Genomic DNA, 20,573 nt, shown 5'->3' with positions numbered 1-20,573 from the left:
AACTAATTATTTGTTCATCCATTGATCTCATCCGATCCATACACTTTACTTTTTCTTTTCAGACAATTAATTGAATCTATGGCATCATCATCTTCTACTGTGAGTAATTCACAAAACTGTCCTCGATGGAAGTACGATGTCTTTCTAAGTTTCAGAGGAGATGATACCCGGAATAATTTTACGAGTCACTTGCACAAAGGTTTGAAAAATAGGGGAATATCCACCTTTCTAGATGATGAAAGGCTAGAGAATGGCGATTCCATCTCAAAAGAACTCGTGCAAGCGATAGAAGAGTCTCAAGTTGCCGTAATCGTTTTCTCAAAGAATTATGCTATGTCAAGGTGGTGCTTGAATGAACTATTGAAGATTATGGAATGCAAGGAGAAAGAAAATGGACAAACAGTTATACCGGTCTTCTATTATGTGGATCCATCACATGTTCGATACCAAATTGAGAGCTTTGCAGAAGCATTTGCCAAACACAAATTGAGGTATAAGGATGATGTTGAGGGGATGCAGAAGGTTCAAGGATGGAGGAATGCCCTAATTGCTGCCGCAGATCTAAAAGGACATGATATTCATGACCGGTGAGTTGGAAACAAATAATTGCTTTTGATGAAAAATATAACAATATGTTTCTATATATTATCCTGAACTATAATGTTTCCTATTTAATACGCTCTTGAACATTAAAAGTATAAAAATACTTTCTAATACTTGACTTCCTCACATTGTCAACAATCACTCTCTAATTTATGTAGGATTAATCAATCGATGAAAATTGATCAGATCGTCGACCACATCTCTTCCAAATTTTGCAAGAGTGGTTTTTTATCTTATTTGCAAGATGTTGTGGGAATAAATGCTCATTTGGAGAAACTAAAATCCCTACTTCAAATAGAAATCAATAATGTTCGGATTGTAGGAATCAGGGGAATAGGCGGAGTTGGTAAGACGACGATAGCAAAAGCCATCTTTGATACTCTATCTCATCAATTTCAAGCAGCTTGTTTTCTTGCCGATGTTAAAGAAAATGCAAGAAAGAATCAACTACATTCCTTACAAAATACCCTTCTCTCCGAATTGTTAAGAAAAAAAGATAATTACGTCAATAATAAGTATGATGGGAAGTGCATGATTCCGAACAAACTTTCTTCAATGAAGGTGTTGATTGTGCTTGATGACATAGATCATGATGATCATTTGGAGTATTTAGCAGGTGATGTTGATTGGTTTGGTAATGGAAGCAGAGTTATTGTAACAACTAGAAATAGAAAATTGATAGAGGATAGTGATGCAATATATGAAGTGCATACACTACCTGATCATGAAGCTATGCAATTGTTCAATCAACATGCTTTCAAAAAAGAAGTTCCAGATGAGTGTTTTAAGAAGTTCTCATTGGAGGTAGTAAATCAGGCTAAAGGCCTTCCTTTAGCCATCAAGGTGTGGGGTTCTATGTTGCATAAGAAAGGCGTAGATAAGTGGGAAATAATTGTAGACCAAATAAAGAAAAAGTCTAATTCAGAAATTGTTGAAAAACTCAAAATAAGTTATGATGGATTGGAGCCTGAGGAGCAAAAGATATTTCTAGATATCGCATGTTTCTTCCGAGGAGATGATAGAGAAGAAGTCATGCGAATTGTTGAGAGCTATGAATCTGGAGCTGAATTCATATTGGATGTCCTAATTGACAAATCCCTTGTGTTCATTGACTATGGTGCGATTGAAATGCATGACTTGATTGAAGATATGGGCAAATACATTGTGAAAATGCAAAAAGATTCCAGCAGAATATGGAATGTTGAAGATTTCAAAGATGTTATAATGAACAATATGGTAAGTAAGCTAAACAATGCAAGAGTATTCATATTTCAAATATATATATACACACTCTGTTCCTCTAGCTTCATATACTCGCACACAAGTCATTTAATAAGTTATGAATTACTCTAATAGCCACTTAATATATTTAATCTTATATCATTCTTTGGATTAACCTGAAATTTATACGATATTAAATTTGTACGTACTAATTTAATCAATAATTTTTTAAAAGCTAATATCACCCATTTATTTACCCTAAGTAATTTTTTATTAATAAAAATTCAGAAATGAAAAAATAAAATTTAGGAGGGCCAATACTTACCTTACTAATTCAATGATCGATTATTTTTTTTTTTCATTTAAAAGATGACAATTATTGGCACTATTTCAGTTACCATTTTGTTTTATGAGAGCATGAAAAACTTTTTAACTTGAGTCTAATAAAATTCTCAAAAAATGTATCATTAACAAATAAAATTAACTACGCAAAGCATTTCTCGTAAGCGGCATATTTCTTAACTAATATTTGTACCTTAAATTTTATTTGATGGTGCTGGCTCTTTAAGAACTTCAAGTACAATAATAAATAATATAAAACATGACAAAAATTTGCATTCGTGGGTAGAGTAAGAAAACAATGATATTGATAAGTGGATTGTACATGATTTGTTGATTCATGATCTTTTTATAGGGGACCATGGCAGTGGAAGCAATCTGGTTATGGACATTTAAAAAACTAAGCTTTAGCAAAGACGCAATTAAAAATATGCAAAGGCTTAGGATATTATGCCTACAGACTTATCCATGGGGTTCCCAAAGTGATTTAGAAGATGTCTCTATTGAGTACCTGCCCAACAACTTGTGTTGGTTTGTCTGGCCTCATTATCCTTGGAAGTTATTGCCAGAAAATTTTAATCCCAGAAGGCTTGCTAATCTTGATCTCCCATATAGTTCATTGCATTATTTATGGAAGGAAACAGAGGTACCATTCTATTTTCAGATACTTTCTATTTTTAATTGTCCTAGAATTATAATTGTTCTCATATTAAACTCTGTGAATTGCATTTCCAACCTCTGCATCTAAAGAAGACACAATAAAAATATGTTGGCACAATTGAGTTTTGTGAAAATATTATATAAGGTATGAGTTATATCAAATCACATTGTAATGAGTATCACAAATTTTTCAACAAAAAAATATATAATTTGAAATATATGAACAGTCAATCTATTTAAATAACTTCTTTATCGTATGTAAAATGATTAGACATTCCATGAACCTGCAAAATTTGGACAACAAAACTTGGTTTGGTAATTAAAATAATGATTAAACTTTATGTTATTAGGTCCAAAAATGTGATATATAACATGTAACCACACCAAAATGAGTATACAAAGATGATTAAATGGCTCCGATTTGACTGCAAAAGAAAATTTCTACATACCTTACTTTGTAGTTATCAACTATTATTTCATTCAATGACCGTTGAGAATTAGGAACATTCTTAATGTTCATTTATACAAGAATTTAGCTTAAATTCATCATTAATACTAATTGGTAACCGAAGGAAATAAAAAAGTTTGACAATTAATATAATTTAATTAAATCATATATATCCTCTATTAAATATTAATGTTTACGTTATCTATCATTTGGCAAGTCATCACCAGAGGAATTAAGATTCTTTTTAAGATGATGAATGTATGTTATGTGAAGCTTTTTATCATTAAATATATATGATAAGTAGTCTTTAATATAATATCATTAGATAAGACATCCTCTTTTAGTACTATCATTTTTATTTATACTAATATAGCCTAGTTCTAATATTTGTAACATTTTTTTTAAAAATAAAATAAATAAATATATATATATATATATATATAGAGAGAGAGAGAGAGAGTGAGTGCGTGTTAAAGAAAAGAACCTATAACACATAAGCACAACCAAAAATCTTAAGAATAAACAAAGAAAATTGAAATGCTAATTTTGAATTTGGAAGGAAAAAAAACATGAGATATATTTATACTATTATGTATAGTGACTTTTAAAATTCTTTTTTTTAGCATTGATAACTATGAAAAGTTTGAATAGTTATGATAGTACGTTTTGGGCTTCTCCTCATTAGTTAGTACTAAAACAGTTGAAAGATTAGAGTAATAATAATGACTTTTAGATTATTATAACTTATAAGTAATGAAAAAATAGCTTATTAATTAAAAATAAATAAGATTCTTCATATATATATATATATATAAATCAGCAATTTAAGATTATTTTAGTAATTCAATTTTTAACTTTGTTGCTTATGCAATATTATTAGTAATAATTTGTTTTTCTTTAACAAAATATTGTTTTCCTTCTTTTGCTTGCCATTCTTCTATGCCTCTTTTTGTTTTTTCAATCGAAAGGATAGTACTGTTTTACATAGAAACTATTAAATTCAGCATATACGTAGTCAATACTTAGACCTTCATATCATAAGAAATCCACTTCATAAGTAACCTCCAACTATACTTGTGCAATGCATGGATAAGACCCCATAATCCATCTATGCTAAGTATCCCCTTTGGTCATCATAATCATACTTACCATCTTATGATCTCATCATTAGCTTAATTCTCGTAAACAAGAGAACCTTCACCTTTAGTCAACATATCAAGGATGGCAACTATAGCAACAATCCAAGCTAAGCATACAACATATAAGAGAACACTTAATAAGTAGTTTCAAGTCATACTTGTGTGATGCATGGATAAGATGTCACGCCCTGAGCCTACACCTTGGGCGGGACCGGCACTCGAAGACCATTGTTGGCCCCAAGCGAACCCTTGGCCTGGCTTGCTTAACTCAGCGGAAACTTAATTCAACATAAATAACTTCATGCAATGAATGGTTATAAAACAACCCAACTGATAAAATATTGGCCTAAAAGGCAACTCGAGTCTCAAAATAAAATATTTATATATACATAGATGAGAGACTCAATACTAACTGACTGACTGTCTATGAAGCCTCTATAACACTAAGATGGATGTTGGGACAGACCCTGCAACATTCTAATAAAGCAAAACTAGGAACACAAAATAACAGAGTCCTCCGAAAGGCAAAAAGGCTCACCACTGACTCTGGAGTGCTCAGCTGGATCAACGGTGTGTTGGATGCTGATCCTGGGTACCTGTGTTTGCATCGTCATAAGATGCAGGCCAACTGGCATCAGTAGATTGAATGTACGAGTATGCGAGATGGAAAGCTAAACCACAACTTAAGCTTGAAAGGAGTACAAGTGAACACTTACCTTAGCTCTATTCGACTCATGAATAACTGAACTCAAATGTAAAGCAATAAGACACATGCAATACATAAAGCTTGTAAAGCATTAAAAACAACTTAGTTCATTAAGGACAAAACAATAACAAACTCAACTTTACTTATATAAAAGTAATATAAGTTTAATGGGAGTTTCTTTAACCGACAACCATCACTATGAGCCCTAGTGATGATACAATGTTTTACCTCACGTTGCCCAAGGACCATCCTATACCTTGCCGTGATATAGGACCTTACTTAACTTAGTGGATCCACTAGCTTAATCTTACGTGATCATCTAAAAAGAATGACCCGTTAATTCCCATGTTTGGCTACATGGTTCTTATGGAGAGTTAAGTTAATATGAACTCGTGTCCCCAATTCGGTGCTCAATACTACTCCCAAAATACTTTAGCTCATAAGTGTTTTAAACACCTCTTTCTTTAGTTTGAGATAATTGCTCAAAATCTAGCCCAAAGGCTCACTTGGAATCAATGTTCCTTTTTCTTGAAAACTAGCCCAAGGGCTCTTTTGGAATCATAGTTCCTTTCTTACTCAAATGTGAAAACATTTATAAACTTCTTTGGGAATACTTAGTTCCCTAATACTTTTGAGAAATGAACTCAACTCTATACTCTTTACTCAACTTGAAACTTGAGCCTTAAAATGAAGTTAAAACGTTCAATAAAGACTCTTGAAAAACTTTAAAGACTTGCTTTGACTTGCTTCTTAACTTCGAAACTTGACTTCTAACTTCACTTGACTTTGATCCTAACTTTCCTCGAATTGGAGTACGGATTCGAGGGTAATAATCTCATGTTTATGGATGAGTTCGGGATGTTTAGATGTACCTTGGAGTGTTGAAAACAACTATAAAACATAGGTACATTACCAAGGAACATGCATGAAAAAGTGGGGGATGAATGGGAAGACTTGGCATCCTTGGCGCTCTGAGAGGTGCGGGGCGCCAGCCTTCAAACCTTAGAGGGGCTGATGGGGCGCTCTGCTAGGCACGCCGCCTCAAAGAGGGAACTTCAGAGTCCCTTTTGGGGCACGCTGGCTGGCACCACGCCCCAACCCTTTCCCCAGAAAACCCGACTTTCTCCTTCTTTTTTTCCAACTCTAAACCACCTTAACTTCAAAAGTTTCATCCCCAAACACTTAGAATCATAAAACCCCTCAACATACAATAGATTCAACTCGAAAACACAACCGGAAACATGTCCCAAATCAACAAGAACTTCAACAACACAACCAAATCTTTTCTCGGAAATTAAAACGAGTTTGGCGTGTGGGGGAATGAACCAACCCAACACTATGATCTCACATACCTTAATAGGGATCACCCCCGACGAAAACCACGACGATCTTGACGAATCCTTGTTTCTTCTTCTCTTTCTCCTCCTCTTCTCTCAAAAAGCCCTAACTCTCACTTTTAAAAGGGAAAACTGATTTAAAATCAGTCTATACCCTTAATATACAACCAAAAGAAAAGGTGAGGGAAAAGACCAAACTACCCTTAAAATTTCGGGTGAACTTTCCTTACCAACAGCCCAACTTTGAAAGGGCATAATTCACTCATATGAACTCGGAATCGAGCAAACTTAGCGGCGTTGGAAATATCATTTCACGAGCTTCGTAAACATAACTGGAACTACACCTAACTCATACTGAGCTAAGAGTTATGACTGCTCAAAGTTGGCCAAAAACTCACTTTTTCCCATACTTAAACCAAATTTTCCATATTTTTAATTCTTTCCAAAAAAATGACTATTTCCAATTCTAAGCCTCTTCATAGTTATTTCAAATTGCCGGATGTTACATAAGACCCCATAATCCTACCCATACTAAGTACCACTTTAGGCTATCATACTTAAATGATTACTATTCATCATTTCTAGACTACCAAGGAATAACACCCTATTAGGCTAGACCAAGCTACCAAAGGAATAGCACCATACTAGGCTAGACCATGCTACCATGGATGGCATACTATCATGCAAGTCCAAGCTATACAAGGAAGGGTATTACAAGTGTTCCATCCTAGCTACCATGAAATGGTCTTGGACCAACTAAGTCATGCTACCTTGCTAGCATTATATGATTTTGTTACCTGCGAGAAAAGATTAAATCAATAGATAAAACTTAGGATAAAGAAAATAAAATGATGAAATGCAAATATTATGAAAGAAATTCAAATGTGGATAAAACTCCATGTGGATTATCGACTCTATAGAAAGAATGCAGAGCATTGAAAAGATAGGGATAAATAATATTAAAAGTGGAAGGTACAATGAACAATAGTTCGGAGAAGATGTAAGAGCTTTTAACATATAATAATAATTAAGGAAAATTATGTAATTAAAATATTATGATTTTATCAGATATTTAATAAAAAGTTAATTTGGTGGAGGGAAATATGGTAATTAAACTTTGCATATTAGAGCTTTCTACTTTTAATAGTAGGATTTTCTGGACACATGCATTACACGTATATCCCATATTATATGCTTGCATAATATATGTCTATATTTATAAATTTATGTATAATTATTTTTTAAAAAAACTTTTGATTGCAATATATAATTGGAAAACATGTATAAGAAAAAAAATCAAAACAGATACCCTCAAATTTCAAACTATAAGCATAATAAGAATATGTATTTCTAATGAGTTTAATCAATCATACCTCACAATAATCCCTGCAATTAATTGAGAAACTTTCAATCTATACACCAACATTCAATAGTATATATATAAAGAAAACTTGAAATGCATAACAATAATTGTATCTATATTTTTGAAAACACTATAAAGTCAATTTTCCTTTTTGCATTATATTATGGATTGCACACAACTTTTATTAAAAAAAGGAAAGACAAAATTAGGAAAAATAATATCAATAAATTGGAAAGAAAAATGTAAAATTGTAATAAGAGGAAGAGAAGAAAAAATCAGTAGAATATATTTACCTAAACATAAATAAGGAAGTATGTTGGGTAAAAGAAGAGTAATGTAAAAGTGTAAGATGATATATGGAGGAAATTGACAAATATAATAATCTGTATTGAATAATGGAAGGCCAACTCTTCGATTTCTACAAATTTTTATAACTACAACTCAAGATAATATAATTTATTAATTTAATAAAGGACGTAAATAAATAACATACATTGTACGTATGTGTAGTTAATTGGGTAGTGAAAAAGACTCTTTCTGAAATTATTTTTATTTCTTTAAAGTATTTTTTTGTCACTCCACGAGCCTACATCCTGGATGTGGCCAGCACTCGAGAACCATTGCTAGCCCAAGCGAACCCTTGGCCTGACTTACTTACTCAGCGAAAGACTTTACTCAAGATAATTATACTTTAAAAGAATAAACAGAACTGCTCAATAATAACTTAGAATGTAATAAATAACATTCACTGCTAAAGTGGCAATTCAAGTCTCAACTTAACTGAAAAGGGAAAGTAAAGACTCATGAACTAACATTAACTAACTCTGTCTATAAAGCCTCTAAACAACTGAGATGGACGTCGGGACAAGACCCACGACATCCTAATGAACTAAAATACTGAAAGCAATAAAAAGGATCCTCTGGAAAGCTTTGAAGCTCACCAACTGACTCTGAGTGCTCAACTGGATCAATGAGGCGCTGGATGATGATCCTGGTTACCTGTGTCTGCATACATCATAAGAAGATGCAGGCCCACTTGCATCAGTACATTGAATGTACAAGTATGTGAGGGGAATTCTAAAACAAGATATATGCTTGAAAGGAATTGAAGAACTTACCTGGCTCAACTCAACTAAACTGATTTCAATATAAAACAATGTAAATAAAAGCAGTATAAAAAACAACTTTAAAACATGGTTTTCAACTTTGTGTATTTAGAAATACAATAATAACTCTGTATTTATTGCAAAAATACAATATGAACTCTGTTTGTATATGAAAATACAAATATTTCTAAAGTATATATAAAAATACAAAATACTGATGTGGGAGTTTCTCTAACCGACAACAATCACTTAAGATCTATCGTGATGATATAGTGTTTTTCCTCACTCTGTCAAGGCCGTCCTATACCTTGTCGGGGTATAAAACCTGAACTATTAAGTGGATCCACTAGGCTTATGCTAAAAAAGCACTAAAGAAATTATCAAAAAAGTATGACCCTTTTCTACCCATGATGGCTACATGGTTTATGGAAGCTCGGAGTTTTTTGAACTCTCTTCCATATCGGTGCTCAATACTACTCCCAAAATATACTAGCTCTTTATGTTTAACATAAGGATTTATAGTCCTTTCCGTAGTATCCTCATTTTATCATATAACTGGGGTCTATGTCAATTAAAAGGAAAAAAGTTGATTAAATTTTTTTATCAAAACTTAGCTCAAAGGCTATCTCGAAAATCTCAGTTTCCTCTCTTGCTTAATTGTGAAAGCATTTACTCTTTACTGAAAACTAGCTCAAAGGCTCTTTTTGGAAATCAAAGTTTCCTTTCTCGCTCAAATGTGAAAACATTTACTCTTTAACTGAAAACTAGCTCAAAGGCTCTTTTGGAAATCAAGGTTTCCTTTCTTCTTTAAATATGAAAAACATTTAGTACTCTTTGGGAATACATAGTCCTGATATACTCTTTTGAAGAAATGAACTTCAAACTTTACTCTTTACTCAAGTCTTTAAACAAAGTTAAAACGTTTGTAAAAGACTTTTGGAAAACTCTAAGAACTTATCTTGACTTGACTCTTAACTTCTCTTGACTTGGATCTTAACTTCTCTTTGATTTGGATCTTAACTTCTCTTGACTTGACTCTTAACTTTCCTTGAATTGAATTATGGATTCAAGGATTGTGATTTGTGGTAGGGAAGATATCATGATGTTTAGGAGTGATTTTAGATAGCTAATTAAACATGAGAAAAGATCAAGAAATCACTGCCTGGAAATTGGTCCGCGACGCGGAGGTGTATTTAAATTTTCGGTCGCGAAAATAATTTTTGAGGCAGAACGGTCCGTGACAGCTTCGCACCGCGAGGAAGGATTTTCCAAATCTGAGGTGCAGGTCCGCGACGCGAACCTGGTACCCAGATTCTGCTGACTTGTTCCTTCTTCGTTTTCTTGCCCCATTCGCCTAAACTCAGTTCATATCTCTTTAAATTCAGGAACTCACAACATAAACACAAGAATCTAACTCAAAGCAACTCTAATAATCGATCTTAAACTCTTAAGAACTCCTCAATCTCATCCCAAATTCAAGAACGAAAGCAATTCAAGAATACAACTCAAGAACATCAAATTCTCAATATTTTTTAGGACGAAATTACACTGAATAAAACATGTTTGGCACGTGGGTGAATGAACCCAACACTGCATGGACTCACATACCTCAAGGGATCACCCCTTGACGAAATCCACGAGCCTAGTTTCAAGGACTTGATGATTCCTTGCTCCTTCTGCTCTTCTTTTCTCTTCTCTCATAATCCTAACTTGTTTCTCAAAAGCGTAAACTGAATCCAATCAATTTAGACCCCAACTTAATTACCAAAAACGAAATTAATTTATTGGGTGGTGAAAAAACCATAATGTCCTTCTAAAATCCGGATTGGACTTTCCTTATCCAAACAACCCAACGTTCAATGGGCATATCTCACTCATACGAACTCGGAATTGCATAAACTCAGAGGCGTTGGAAAGATTATTCCAAGATCTTTCCTACGATATCTGGAAACACACCTAACTCATTTTGAGCTAGGAGTTATTGTCGTTTGAAGTTGACCAAAAACTCAAACTTAACTTAACCATTTTTCCAGATTTTTATTATTTCCAAAAATCACTCTTTCTAATTCTAGCTTTTGTTAGTTCTTTCAATTTGCGAGATGTTATATTTTTGAACTTATAATATTAGTGCTATAGAAAATCATATTAAGTCATAAGCTACTGCAAGTTTTTAGAGTAATTATTTTATGAAATTATATACCTATTATTTATAATCATTCTGGAAATGTAGAAACTAATTTTGGAAAGCTTGTAAAATGAGAGAAATTATTATTTCCTATCATTATTTTAGCTATTATTAACATTTGGTATGCCAACATTTAAAAAGTAGCCTCCTTTAAATGTTCATTGTTTTTAAATTAACGTAGCGAAGAATTTGATATGTTTTGACGTTTTGTTTATCTAAACATGTAGAATTTTGTTTTGAACCTGAAACATGTTATTAAGCATTGGGTGAATGTTATAATTTTATTTTTACTATTTAATTAATTAAATAATTTATAACCTTTTAATATAATGAAGGATATATATATTATGATGATATGGTATGATGATTAAATTAAATATACATATAGATTATAGATGATAAATATTATTAAATTAGATTTTTTAATTAGGAATTAATCTAAGGAAGTGAAAAATTCATTAACATTTTTATTAAAATGATACAATTTAATATTTAAATTAAATAATTAAATATTTTTATAACATTTTAATTTATAGTAGGGATAAAATCATAATTCAACTTTTAACTCTTTTTGTTTATATATATGATGATTAAATTAAATATACATATCGATTATAAATTAGATATTTTAATTAGGAATTAATCTAAGGAAGTGCAAAAGTCATTTTGTTTGTATATGTCACACCCCGAGCCTATACCCTGGGCGGGACCGGCACTCGGAGATCATTACTGGCCCCGAGTGAACCCTTGGCCTGGCTTTCTTAACTCAGCGGAAACTTAACTCAACAGCACAACTCAATGCAACGAAATGTTATAAAACAACCAACTGATAAAATCTGGCCAAAATGGCAACTCGAGTCTCAAAATAGAATATTTACATATATACATAGATGAGAGACTCAAAAATAACTGACTGACTGTCTATGAAGCCTCTTTAATACTGAGATGGATGTTGGGACAGACCCCGCAACATCCTAATAAAACAAAACAAGGAAAAACGAAATAACAGAGTCTTCCGGAACACAAGGAGGCTCACCACTGACTCTGGAGAGCTGCAAGGAGGCTCACCACTGACTCTGGAGTGCTCAGCTGGACCAACGGCATGCAGGATGCTGATCCGGGGTACCTGTGTCTGCATCGTCATAAGATGCAGGCCAACTGGCATCAGTACATTGAATGTACGAGTATGCGAGCTGGAAAGCAAAACCACAACTTAAGCTTGAAAAGAGTAAAAAGGAACTCTTACCTTGGCTCTGTTCAACTCATGAATAACTGAACTCAATATATATAGCAATAGGACACATGCAATATATAAAGCTTGTAAGACTATTAAAACATGACATAAAAATCATATTTATAATATCATGAAAATACCATGCTTTCTCTCAAAGTCTCCTTGTGCAATGCATGAATAAAGTCCCATACCCCCATCCATACTAAGAAGAACCCCTCGAGGAACCATGCAATTTCTACTGTGGGAGTTTCTCTAACCGACAACCACCACTATGAAACTAAGTGGTGATACAACGTTTTACCTCACGTTGCCCAAGGACCATCTTATACCTTGTCGTGATATAGGAAGCTAGTGATACAACGTTTTACCTCACGTTGCCCAAGGACCATCTTATATCTTGTCGTGATATAGGAAGCTAGTGATACAACATTTTACCTCACGTTGCCCAAGGACCATCCTATACCTTGTCGTGATATAGGAAGCTAACTTTACTAAGTGGATCCACTAGCTTAACTTTACGGATTCATCTAAAAAGTATGACCCGTTAACTCCCATGTTGGCTACATGGTTCTTATGGAGAGTTGAGTTAATATGAACTCGTGTCCCCAATTCAGTGCTCAAGACTACTCCCAAAAATACTTTAGCTCATTAGTGTTTTAAACACATCTTTCTTTAGTTGAGATAATTACTCAAAACTTAGCCCAAAGGCTCTTGAAAACTCTTTCTAAAAAGAACATCTCAAAACCATATTTTAATATGATCATTGATGACTCAGGATATTCATACTGCATAAACATTGATGGTATATCTAGAGACCATATTGTTTAAACATTGATGACATACGCGATTTGTCATACTAATCATGTTTTAGAAACTCTTTTGCAAAACTTATCTTTTCTCAAAAAGAGATAGTACTCAAACTTCTCAAAACTCTTTTGGAAATACTAGTTTCCTCTTATCTTAAATGTGAAAACATTTATAAACTTCTTTGGGAATACTTAATTCCCTAATAGCTTTTGAGAAATGAACTCAACTTTATGCTCTTTACTTAACTTGAAACTCTATACTCTTTACTTAACTTGAAACTCTATACTCTTTACTTGACTTGAAACTCTATACTTAACTTGGAACTTGAGCCTTAAAATGAAGTTAAAACGTTCAATAAAGACTCTTGAAAAACTTTAAAGATTTGCTTTGACTTGCTTAACTTCTAAACTTGGCTCTAACTTCACTTGACTTTGATCCTAACTCACCTTGAATTGGATTATGGATTCAAGGGTAATGATCTCATGTTTACGACACTTCTCATTCTCTTACTCACTTGCTCGAGTCTTGAAACAAGTTACTATAAATTGTAGACGACTCCTCAAAAAGACTCAAAGGGATTTCCTTAGAATATTCGGAAGAATCCTCAAAACGTAACTCTCAACTCTACCTTGAGTTTGAATTATGAATTCAAGATTTTGATCGTGTTAGGAATGACTTTTAGGTGTTTAGAAGTAGCTTAGAGTAGTTAGAATCGAAAAGGAGTGAATGTGCACTTTAAATGAACTCAAACGGGGCAACCGATGACAATTGGATGGGGCAGGTGACCCTGGCACTATGGGTGGCGCGGGGCGCCAGCCCCTAAACTTCAGAGGTGAGTTTGGGGCGCTCTGGCAGGCGCATCGCGCCAGGCCCCCAACCCAGAAATTTCAGCAAGCTTATTTTCTCGTTTTCTCACCTTATTTCGCCTAAAATCGAATGGTTTCTTCCCCAAATCACTTAGAATCATTAAAACCCTCAATATACCATAGATTCAACTCAAAAACACAACCGGAAGCATGTCCTAAATCAACAAGGGACTTCAACAACACAATCAACAACATCAACAACACAACCCAACAACTTCAACAACATAACCAATCTTTTCTCGAAAATAAAACGAGTTTGGCGTGTGGGGGAAAGGATCAACCCAACACTATGAACTCACATACCTAGTAGGGATCACCCCCGACGATTTCCACGACGATCTTTGACGGAAACTCCTTGATCTCCTTCTTCTTCTCTTCTTCTCCTCCTCTTCTCTCAAGAACCCTAGCTCTTACTCTTTTAAAATGGGGCAAAAATGATCCACAAAACAGCCTAACACAACAATATAACCAAAAGAATTGGTTAGTGAAAAGACCAAAATGCCCTTAAAATTTTCGGACGGATTCCCTGCCAACTGCCCAACTTTCAAAGGGTATATCTCACTCATACAAACTCAGAATCGAGCAAACTCGGTGGCGTTGGAAAGATCATTCCACAAGATTTGCAATCATAACTGTAACTACTCTTAAATCATCCTGAGCTAGGATTTATGACTGCTCAAAGTTGGCCAAAAAACTCACTTTTTCCCATACTTAGCCAAATTTCTAGAATTTTAAATTCTTTCCAAAAAAAAATGAAAATTCCAATTCTAAACCTCTTCATAGTTATTCCAAATTGTCGGGTGTTACAGTATATATGATGATATGATATGATGACTAAATTAAATATACATATAGATTATAAATGATAAATATTATTAAATTACATATTTTAATAAGGAATTAATTTAAGGAAGTGCAAAAGTCATTAACATTTTAATTAAAATTATACTATTTAAAATTAAATAATTCAATGTTTTTATAACATAATTTATAATAGGGATAAAATCGTAATTCAACTTTTAACTTTTTTTGTTCCCACTTATAGTAATATGATGATGTTGATGATGACTAGATCTGAGAACGTGCATTGCATGTTTATCCCAAAATACTTCATATAAATTTTGTATTGCAAAATTCATCATTGTTTCGATAGGAACTACATATATCTTCCTAATTAAAAAAATACTTTTAACTATAAAATTGACTAAAAGTGCATAAAGTGAAAATAACTAACTATTGCACAAATTCAAATTCAAATGAGGATACTAAAATACCACATGATAGACTAATATATACAAAGCAGCAAACCATGATAAATTCTCAATAATAATAACAACACAACAATAGAAAGTTGTACAATAACAACAAACAAGAAACATAAAGGTTAAACTAAACAAATAAAAAGAAACAAGAGAAGAGAGCATAGAGATTTTCTCATATTTTTTTCAATTGATTTAAGTGGGTACACTATTGTGTCAAATGTCACTATTTATTGGATAGCATTGAGGAACACAAAAAGTTGTCATAAATATATTATTGATCCATTTGAGATTATCGATGAGAGATGAGAGTAATAAACATAATGAATATAATTAGTGGGTGTTACATACATTTACATAATGATGAGTTAGTGGTAATTTATGTATATTAATATGATGATATACTATTTACTATTTAATTTATCAAACAATTTAGGGAAAATGCATAAGTACCCCCTCAGCCTATACCTGAATCCCAGAGACACACCTAACCTTTACTAAGGTCCTATTACCCCCCCGAACTTATTTTATATGTAATATTCTACCCCTTTTTGGCCTACGTGGCACTATCTTTGTGGGCCCAGTGCATGTTGACATTTTTTTCAAGATAGTGCCATGTAGGTAGAAAAGGGGTAGAATATTATAGATAAATTAAGTTCGGGGGGGTAATAGGACCTTAGTAAAGGTTAGGTGTGTCTCTGGGATTTCGGGCATAGGTTGGGGGGGTACTTATGCATTTTCCCAACAATTTATAACATTTAAATGTAATGTAGAAATAAAACTGTAAACTAAGGATAAAATATGTAAAGGAATTCAAATATATTAAATGTGTAATGGAAAATCATTATGACTAATTATTAAAAAATTCATAGTAACTATGATTATGAAAAATCATCACTATTACTACGTGAAAGATGTAAATATTATTGATTTTTTCTTGCTAATAATTACTTGCAATTTAATAATGTGTATTGAATTGTAAGTCTTGGAAATAGGAGTATTAATTACTTTGAATTCCAAAATAAATATTAAACGAAAAATAATATTTTAAATAATTTCAAGAAAATAAATTAATACCTAAAGGATATTTTCGTAATTCAACTTTTGACTTAAATTTTTCCCACTTATATATATATATATAAAGGAGAACCTGAAGCCCGCCTACGTGGCGCTACCACAAACTAGAATTTCCTTTTAATTTATTTATTTCCAAAAATATCCTTCTCTTTTCATGAAAAGTTGCGACTTTAATGAACAGTTTCGACTTTTGTAAAAAGTTGTGACTTTCATTAAAGGTTGTGCCCTTTTCGAAGGGTTGCAACTTTTCCAAATAATTGTAACATTTACGATAAGGCACAATAAACATTTATTCACACAACTCTTTGTTGTATATAAATAGAGGGATTTCCTCTCATTTTAAAACAACGAAAATTCTGAAATTCTTCTTCTTCTTCTTCTTCACAATTAAATATTTGTGTACTTTACTCCTGTTAAGTGGCTCATTGACATCATTGCTTATGTTACAGATCCTGGTATGTATTTTTACAGTCATTAGTTTATGCTTATGTTATTAAGGACAAATGATAAGATGTAATAATTTTCATTTCCCTTTACATTATTAATGTTTGTTACTACATAATTTTGCATGTCAGAGAATATAGTGTTTTAGTTTTAATTACTAATAGCTTTAAGTATTATTTTATAAATTTTATGTTATTACAGTAATTTTACTAGTTTCCATATAAAGTAAAGGGAATATGCATAAGTACGCCCCCAGCCTATACCCGAAATCCCAGAGACACACCTAACCTTTACTAAGGTCCTATTACCCTCCCCCCCAACTTATTTTATATGTAATATTCTACCCCTTTTTGGCCTACGTGGCACTATCTTGTGGGCCCAGCGCATGTTGACATATTTTTCAAGGATAGTGCCACGTAGGCCGAAAAGGGGTAGAATATTATAGATAANGGGGGGGGGGGGGGGAAGGGGGGTAATAGGACCTCAGTAAAGGTTAGGTGTGTCTCTAGGATTTCGGGCGTAGGCTGGGGGGTACTTATGCATTTTTCCTAAAGTAAAATCAAACAATATCTCATTTCACACATTGAGTTATAATATAAACATGTCGTTTACTACTTTTCATCATTCTTTCTCATGTGTTTTGAATAGCTGCTGCAATTTCTGTCTCTACGAAGGATAGATCTAAGTCACTCCTACAGCCTGAAGAGAACACCAGATTTCAAGGGGATCCCAAATTTGGAGTATTTGGATCTAGAGTATTGTAGGAGTCTTCAAGAAGTTCATCCTTCCCTCAAGGATTGCAAAAAACTCATGCAGTTAAATTTGTCTTCTTGTACAAAACTTGAGAGGTTTCCATATGTTAATGTGGAATCTTTGAATCTAAAATACTGCTCTAGTTTAAAGAAATTTCCAGAAATAGATGGAAGGATGAAGCAGGGAACTGCCAGAAAGATTAAGACGTCAGGCTCTAGGATAAGGGAACTGCCATTATCTTTCTTTGATCATCAACCTCATCTTATAGAGGTAGATTTGGATGGCTTGACAAACCTTGCATCTCTTCCAAGCAGCATTTGTAAGTTGAAAGGTTTGGTGAAGCTACATATGTCTAAGTGCTCAAAACTTGAAAGCTTGCCAAAAGAGATAGGTGATTTAGAAAACTTGGAGGAGCTTGATGCCAGCTATACTCTAATCTCACGACCTCCGTCTTCCATCGTCCGGTTGAACAAGCTTAAATCATTGACTTTTCAAAAATATAAACCAGAAGATAGAGTGAACTTCGTGTTCCCTCCAGTGAGTGAAGGGTTATGCTCATTGGAAGAACTGGATATCAGTGGCTGCTATGCTGGAAGACTTCCGGAAGACATTGGATCCTTATCCTCTTTGAAACACTTGAATCTCAGTGGAAATAATTTTGAGCATTTGCCTCGTAGCATAGCTCAGCTTTGTGCTCTTGAATACTTGAACTTATCAGATTGCAAAAGACTTACACAGCTGCCAGAAGACATTGGATGTTTATCCTCTTTGAAAGATTTGAAGCTCAACGGAAATAATTTTGAGCATTTGCCTCAAAGCATATCCAAACTTGGTGCTCTTGAATACTTGTACTTATCAGATTGCAAGAGGCTTACACAGCTGCCAGAAGACATTGGATGTTTATCCTCTTTGAGAAACTTGTATCTCAAGGGAAATAATTTTGAGCATTTGCCTCAAAGCATATCTGAACTTGGTGCTCTTTAATTGTTGGAGTTATCAAATTGCAAGAGGCTTACACAGCTGCCAGAATTTCCACAGCAATTATACACAATAGGTGCAGATTGGAGCAATGATTTGATCTGTAATATGTTGTTTCAGAATATCTCATTATTGCAGCATGACATCTCTGTTTCAGATTCCTTGTCACTAAGACTGTTTAGGAGTATGGTGGGGACATGGAATAGCCCAAGTTGGTTCAACTATCAGGGAATGCGCACAAGTAGTGTAACCCTCGCATTGCCTGAGAATTGGTATGTATCGGATAAGTTCTTGGGGTTTGCTGTATGTTTCTCTGGCAATGTAATTGATTCCATCACAGCTCATTTGATTCCCTCATCATGTGATGATGGGATGTCGTCGATGACCCAGCAATTTGCCTTATCCTACAATCCACATTGTGGTAATAATTTTTTGTTGATACCTCTTGGTGGCTTATGGGATGAATCTAATGCAAATGGAAAAACACCAAATGACTATGGGTGCATTAGGTTATATTTTTCTAGAGAAATAGGTAAATATGGAGTTCGTTTGTTGTATAAAGATGAAGCTGAGCTTCAAATTGGGATAAGGAAGAGCAGATATGAAGAAGAGGCCACTTGCTCCTCTTCTAAGAAACAAAGGCAACTCTTGCAGCTCTTTCCCACAAGCCCAGGATTATAGATTAAATATAGGTCAAATTTTCTGGTCATTTAGCACTTCTCTTTAATAAATATGTACATTGGTAGAAGTAAGTAGGAAATTTCTTGGAAACTTTAATGCAATATGCACACAATCAAATAAAGGTGCAAAGAAAAAACAAGGGTACGGTAATTTTTATGTCACCGACAACACGACTTGACTTCATCAATTCATTGCGAAGTCAATTCTAATTCACTTTATAATTTATAGTTTCTACCATAAATACTAATTCACTTTATAGTTTGAAATAATTATCCATTGTCTTACTAATTAGTACGTAATAATTTTGTACCAAATTTAATTTCAAGTCAAATACACCACTCTTTCGAATATCAAGTCAAACACATGTATCAAAGATACTAGATACATTGTGTAATACAAATACATAAGGATAGAGTCAAGCAAGAGAGTCAACATGTATTTTTTGATACTAGATATATATATCTCTGACACCAGATATATAGTAGGGGTGTACAAAACCGAACCAAACTGCAAACCGAGTCAAATCGAAAAAAAACTCCGACTAGTGGTTTGGTTTGACTTGGTTTGGTATTGGAAAAAAAACCTGACTATATTTGGGTTGGTTTGGTTTCAACTAAAAAAAAAACAACCCGAGACCAAACCAACCCGACATTATATATATAATTTTAAAATTTTATTTTATACGTAAAAATATTTACTTTGATATAATTTTTAAATATTTCTTATACTTTTTCATAGTTTTTATCTTTTAATATATTGTTTCATGTTTGAAAGTTAGAATTCTTAATGGTCCAATAAAGATTATAGTTCATTGATGTTGGTAATTATAATAAAGCTTAAATCAAAATCAAATTAATACTAATGCAAAAAGAAAATCAATTCAACACTAAGAATGACAATAATATTGAATATTTGTTCTTTAGTTTTACTTAGGTTTAGGCAATTAAAATACATAATCTAACTTTATTTTCCTTTAATATTTAGTCATAATCTAACTTTATTTTCCTTTAATATTTAGTCATGTAACTAATAATTTGCTATTTCATACAATTTTCCCTATAATAAATGCTTAACTTTAATTCATTGGTTTATCAGGCATATAATTTAGGGTAAAAATGTATCCATATTAAGTGTTTATACACAAATTTACCACATAATTATAAAGTAATATGTATTTTTATCTTATTTTTTTATTGTTAAAATAATTTATTGATTTGCTATAAATACCTCGTGCGGATAAGTATTTTCCATAATTTAGCTAAACATTAACAATTTGATATTTCTTATTCCTATTAAAATAATTCCATTGGCATTGTAGATGTTCTTTATTGCATTTTGCTCTACTCACTAAAGCATAGTTATACGCA

At 33.1% G+C, this 20,573-nt stretch overlaps 3 protein-coding genes across 3 annotated transcripts; all 3 read left to right on the top strand.

Moving 5' to 3' along the window:
- Nucleotides 1-35: 35 nt before the first annotated feature.
- Nucleotides 36-3,641, top strand: LOC125852785 (TMV resistance protein N-like). Its single transcript, XM_049532474.1, has 3 exons — nucleotides 36-587; nucleotides 762-1,839; nucleotides 2,519-3,641. Exons 1-3 carry the CDS (start codon nucleotides 79-81, stop codon nucleotides 2,909-2,911), a joined length of 1,980 nt encoding a protein of 659 aa, XP_049388431.1. The 5' UTR covers nucleotides 36-78; the 3' UTR covers nucleotides 2,912-3,641.
- Nucleotides 3,642-17,604: 13,963 nt separating this feature from the next.
- On the top strand, nucleotides 17,605-18,531 carry LOC125852786 (TMV resistance protein N-like). The gene has a single exon (XM_049532475.1). The coding sequence runs from the start codon at nucleotides 17,605-17,607 to the stop codon at nucleotides 18,529-18,531; it is 927 nt and encodes a 308-aa protein (XP_049388432.1).
- A 102-nt stretch (nucleotides 18,532-18,633) lies between these two features.
- LOC125852783 (TMV resistance protein N-like) lies at nucleotides 18,634-19,206 on the top strand. Its single transcript, XM_049532472.1, has one exon. It carries the CDS (start codon nucleotides 18,634-18,636, stop codon nucleotides 19,204-19,206), a length of 573 nt encoding a protein of 190 aa, XP_049388429.1.
- The last annotated feature ends 1,367 nt before the right edge of the window (nucleotides 19,207-20,573 follow it).

Source organism: Solanum stenotomum, unplaced genomic scaffold (genome assembly GCF_019186545.1).
Source record: "Solanum stenotomum isolate F172 unplaced genomic scaffold, ASM1918654v1 scaffold5093, whole genome shotgun sequence".
Classification (NCBI taxonomy): domain Eukaryota; kingdom Viridiplantae; phylum Streptophyta; class Magnoliopsida; order Solanales; family Solanaceae; genus Solanum; species Solanum stenotomum.
The sequence above is the reverse complement of the archived record's forward strand: the minus strand, read 5'-3'. Positions and strand labels throughout refer to the sequence as shown.